Raw genomic sequence first — 2,500 nt, forward strand, 5'->3', positions numbered from 1 at the left:
TGCGAATAGCGGCGATCATACTGCGCTCCATTCCCGCCCGAAAGATGTACTTCCTCATCGGTTACTGCGAGGAGCTGCTCTCCTACTGGCTACAGTGCCCGGTGACGCTCGAGCTGCAGACAACGGACGATAGGAAGGACGTTGTGTTCAAGTACATCTAGGCCAGGACAGCCGTTGTCACGTGCCCGCCCGACGTGTTGTTATGCTTAGGTTGTGTCTAAGTTATTTTAGATACCTAGAATAGAGGAAAACAGGAAAACGCGACGATCTAGTTGAATTATTTTTCCATTACTTTCATTTATTTCTCTTTTTCACGATTCCCGTTCCCTACTGCTCACTTCCATTGGAGAGGCTTAAAGGAGAGCTCTTTGTGTTTGCCCTATGGTCCACTTTCCGACCTCGCGGGCTCTGTTCTGCTGTACCTCTGTGCTGCCGTGCATTTGTCACTTTGTTCAAAAATGGCCAACTTTACGATGGCCAGCCAAGATGATGGAGCGTTTTTTAGTGGATACACATTTGTCCCTGGGGTGGTGATGATGCCGTGTGCATTCGTTCTTCTTATGTTATTGCAACTGATTTACGTTGATGGGACTGATGGGACCTTACACTGCATTGACTAACTTAAAATGGGTTCAGCATAAACCCCCCCTCCCACTAGCTCAATCGCACACTCGCTCTCGTGCTCTCTCTCTCTCTCTCTCTCTCTGGCTCTATCCTTCTTTCTCTCTGTTGGTGGTCGTCGATGGTGGATGAAAATCTGGTTCATATTTTTTTTGCATAATTTCTAAACCTTTACGATGCCTGTGGGAGCGAGGGAAGAGGTGTTCAGACGTCGATGGTACAGGGATTTCGATCGCAGGGTCTTTGAAAGATTTACCATTCATTTTCCGAGACATTGTTACGCGCAAATATTTTGTGTGTTTTTGAGAAAAAAAAAAAGAAAGCTATTTAGAGCAAAGCCTTCTTCGATACAAAACGGCAACGCAAGGACAAGCGGCTGCATGATTGTCAGAGAGAGTGGAAAAGAGGAAAGAAATTAAGGAAAGTTGGCCATGGGTTTTTGGTGAAAATGACAACAGTGGCGACGATGATGATGTGTGAATGGCAGAAGAGAAGGAGAAAGGTGGCCTGAGAGTAGAGCAGAGCGAAGCGGAGAACTGGTGCAAAGTTAGTGTTATGCTTACTAAATGCAACTGATCCGTTACCCTACTGTATACGCCGCCGCCATTGCACTAGTTTGAGGTACTACCAATCTCCTTCAACTAGCCTATACTCGGCTCTGTCTCTGTCTCTCCAAGGGTGATACGACGCTTACAATGTGCGTTTGCGTTACGAAATCGAACGATTGATCGGTTCGAATATACCTTGCCTTTTATCCCGTTACCTCCTATAACTTATACATTGTGATGATCTGGCTCCTTCGCAGTGGGAGTAGTTGTAATGGTAGTCGAGTGTTGTAGTAGGCTATGGTTCGTTCTATGATGCTCTCACATGATGATGGTTCCTTCTCTCAAGATACGCGCAGTAGGAAAATACATTTTTTTGATCCATTTCTCGTTTCCCTCCTCTTTAACAGCGAAGATTTTTAAGGGTGTGCTGATCGATACAAAATACTCTGTGTTGCCGTTGCTGTTCCCAGGCGCGTCATGAAATTATCCGTTTCTTACAACCCAAACCGGCCCCCGTAAATCTCATTTGGTGGACGCCCTACAGTGGTGGCTGGCTCGCTCGCTCATTTTCCTTGGTTAGTAGTAGTTCCGGTTTAAAGCGTCATCAAGGTTCCATATTTCGCGTGTGCAACATCGTCAAGACTTCAGAGCGCTGCACGTTTTTGCGCCGCGCCACAATTTTGGCAAATGGATCGAATATTGATGCATTGCGCTACCTTCCCCTCCTAGAGATGATTCGCTTATAAATTTCCAGCATACTGCGATTTCCAATTTCTCCTTTTTAAAGTTTTGGTGCTTTGGGAGCGCTGCGCGTTCACATCGCCGTAGTACGTCCTTCCGTTTTTGGCAAACATCGAACATTCGTGAACGTTATGAAGATGGCGTGAAGGGGATGATGGTGGTAGGAGGGAGGTCGTGGGAAGGGATACGCGAGGTGGTTGATGGTCGAAAGCATAAGAAGCTAAATTTTCAAAAAAGTGAGACGCACCCTAGTACCCTAAGGTTAAGGCTGGGTAACCTATTCCCCGGTCCTAGCACGGCACCCTACTTCTTGCAGTATTGATGGTTGCTCGTTTGAATGTGCCATTCCTATTTCTGACTTCGGTTTCATTCGCCATCTGCTGCCGTCTCTCCTTGCTCTGTGTTTAACGTAATCTAACGGTGCAAGAAGAAAAGGAAAAAAAACGTTACCTTCGCCGCCACGGCGATGCTCAAGGTGCGGGACACATCGCGGCTCTTTACACATCTCTTCATCATTCATTATTATTCGCTCGTAACCTTTTGTACTGTTTTTGTTGAGTTGTTGATACAATAAGTGTTATCGTCTAATC

At 46.1% G+C, this 2,500-nt stretch overlaps 2 protein-coding genes across 13 annotated transcripts in view; one reads left to right on the forward strand and one right to left on the reverse strand.

Annotated features, from left to right (window-relative positions):
• Positions 1 to 264, forward strand: part of LOC126573065 (28S ribosomal protein S24, mitochondrial) — a 779-nt gene extending 515 nt beyond the window's left edge. The window contains exon 3 of the mRNA XM_050232876.1: positions 1 to 264. This exon is cut by the window's left edge and continues 129 nt beyond it. Coding sequence (XP_050088833.1) covers positions 1 to 161 — 161 coding nt within the window. The 3' untranslated portion in view covers positions 162 to 264.
• LOC126573058 (CCR4-NOT transcription complex subunit 6-like) overlaps positions 150 to 2,500 on the reverse strand; it is a 105,928-nt gene continuing 103,577 nt past the window's right edge. For all 12 annotated transcript variants that reach the window (XM_050232854.1, XM_050232850.1, XM_050232855.1 and 9 more), the window contains one exon: positions 150 to 2,500. This exon is cut by the window's right edge and continues 3,402 nt beyond it. The gene's annotated coding sequence lies outside the window, so the exon portion shown is untranslated.

This window comes from Anopheles aquasalis, chromosome 2 (assembly GCF_943734665.1).
Source record: "Anopheles aquasalis chromosome 2, idAnoAquaMG_Q_19, whole genome shotgun sequence".
Taxonomy (NCBI): domain Eukaryota; kingdom Metazoa; phylum Arthropoda; class Insecta; order Diptera; family Culicidae; genus Anopheles; species Anopheles aquasalis.